Source organism: Myotis davidii, unplaced genomic scaffold (genome assembly GCF_000327345.1).
Source record: "Myotis davidii unplaced genomic scaffold, ASM32734v1 scaffold478, whole genome shotgun sequence".
NCBI lineage: Eukaryota > Metazoa > Chordata > Mammalia > Chiroptera > Vespertilionidae > Myotis > Myotis davidii.
This window is the reverse complement of record NW_006289570.1, coordinates 4,564,232-4,566,302: the sequence shown is the minus strand read 5'-3', so window position 1 is coordinate 4,566,302 and position 2,071 is coordinate 4,564,232. Positions and strand designations below refer to the sequence as shown.

At 53.9% G+C, this 2,071-nt stretch overlaps 1 protein-coding gene across 3 annotated transcripts in view; it reads left to right on the top strand.

The window, feature by feature from the left end:
- DUSP18 (dual specificity phosphatase 18) overlaps positions 1-1,244 on the top strand; it is a 3,748-nt gene extending 2,504 nt beyond the window's left edge. For all 3 annotated transcript variants that reach the window (XM_006779529.2, XM_015562896.1, XM_015562895.1), the window contains exon 2: positions 461-1,244. In XM_006779529.2, coding sequence (XP_006779592.2) covers positions 531-1,097 — 567 coding nt within the window. In that variant the 5' untranslated portion in view covers positions 461-530 and the 3' untranslated portion in view covers positions 1,098-1,244. The remainder of the gene's footprint in view (positions 1-460) is intronic.
- Positions 1,245-2,071: the final 827 nt, after the last annotated feature.

Here is a 2,071-nt window from a genome sequence, read left to right as displayed (position 1 = left end):
GGGCTCCTGCTCCTCAGATCCTGCTCCGAGATTTGAGGAAGAGCCTGGGGATCTGCATTTTTAATGAGTTCCCTGCGTCATTCTACTGTGACAAACAGAGGACCACCTAGGGCAGTGATGGCGAACCTTTTGAGCTCGGCGTGCCAGCATTTTGAAAAACCCTAACTTAACTCTGGTGCCGTGTCACATAGAGAAATCTTTTTGATCTTTGCAACCATAGTAAAACAAAGACTTATATTTTTGACATTTATTTTATATATTTAAATGCCATTTAACAAAGAAAAGTCAACCAAAAAAATGAGTTTGCGTGTCACCTCTGACACACGTGTCATAGGCTCGCCATCACTGGCCTAGCGGAATCCTGCTATAGGCCCATCCATCCATTTCCCAGGAATCCCCTGGGGTTGGCCTGCTGGCCCAGCGGGGCTCCCACCTCTAAACATTCTCTCCCTCCTTGCAGTTTTCCATGGACACAGCCTAGCAGAAAGATGCGGCCTGCATGTCTCACTGGCCGCTGACCCACCGGCCGGATGACCGCATCTCCCTGTACCTCCCCGCTTCAGTTCCCACAGCCCTCGGTCAGCGGCCTCTCCCAGATCACCAGCAGCCTGTATATCAGCAACGGGGCGGCCGCCAGCAACAGGCTCATGCTCTCCAGCAACCACATCACCTCGGTCGTCAGTGTCTCGGTGGACGTGGTGAGCACCTTGTATGAGGACATCCAGTATGTGCAGGTGCCTGTGGCCGACACTCCCGCGGCACCTCTCTGTGACTTCTTCGACCCCATTGCTGACCACATCCACGATGTCGGGATGAAGCAGGGCCGCACGCTGCTCCACTGCGCAGCCGGTGTGAGCCGCTCGGCTGCCCTGTGCCTCGCCTACCTCATGAAGTACCACACCATGTCCCTGCTGGAGGCCCACACCTGGACCAAGTCCTGTCGGCCCATCATCCGGCCCAACAGTGGATTCTGGGAGCAGCTCATTCGCTATGAGTTCCAGCTGTTTGGCAAGAACACCGTGCGCATGGTCAGCTCCCCCGTGGGACCCGTCCCTGACATCTACGAGAAGGAGGTTCGTTTAATGATTCCACTGTAAGCCATGCCCCAGCCCCCGCATCGGGGGTCAGAGGTGCAGATCTGCCATTGATCCTGCACTAAGAACTGAAACATCCTACTTTTGTGCTACAGAAAAAAACACAGATGTTGCCTTTTATCAGAGCAATAAAAAAGGAAGCGTGCCGTAGCTTTTATCTTGTAATCCATCTCTTTAAAGATTAAACTCACTAAGTGTTAAATGGTGAAGATAAGTTTCCTACCCGGTGAGTGACAGGTCATGGCTGTTGGCCAGAGGGGAGAGTGAGTAAGGCAGGTGGTGCCTGAGTCAAATGGACCGGCGCCCAAAGCAAGACTGGAATCCTGTGGCCTCCCCCTGAGACCAGCTAACCCAGGCCTGAGCGCCGCAATTCCACCTCGTTCTTTCAAACCAAGAGCCTTAAGCATCATGGCTCCTCCTCGCTTAACCTACTGGATAAGTGACCGTCCATGGTGCCCTGGGAACTCTAGGGGTTCCAGGCCAGTGCCGCTCCCACCTGCAACCACGGGGCCAGCTCCAGTTTTCTGGATTTGATATATGCGCATGATAATTTTCACAGACAGCATTCCACCATATAACATTTTTTAACTTTTTTCCCCCCAAGTGCTGTTGTACATAAGGTCTTGGCAGCCCCCCGCCAGCCTTTGCTGGAAGGCGGCATTCGTTTCTCTAAGGGCACCCGTGGAGGGAAGGCCTGCCAGCAGGCCCCGGGTTCCTCTCCCAGGCCCTGGCTCAGGAGGCTGGAGCTGCAGGCCCAAACCTCGCCTCGTACCAGCAGCGGCCATTTCCTTTTTTCCCTTCATCTCAGTCACTTGGCCCCGGAGCAGATCCATTCACAGAATGTATGCGGCAGAGTAAGGAGATTAAGGGCCCTGAGTTCCAGCTGGAGGCCTAGAGAATGAATGAAGGGGGAAAAAAAAGGAGAATGAATGAAGGGTCTTGGAAACTGGAGGGGGAGGAGGGAGGACATGGGGAGG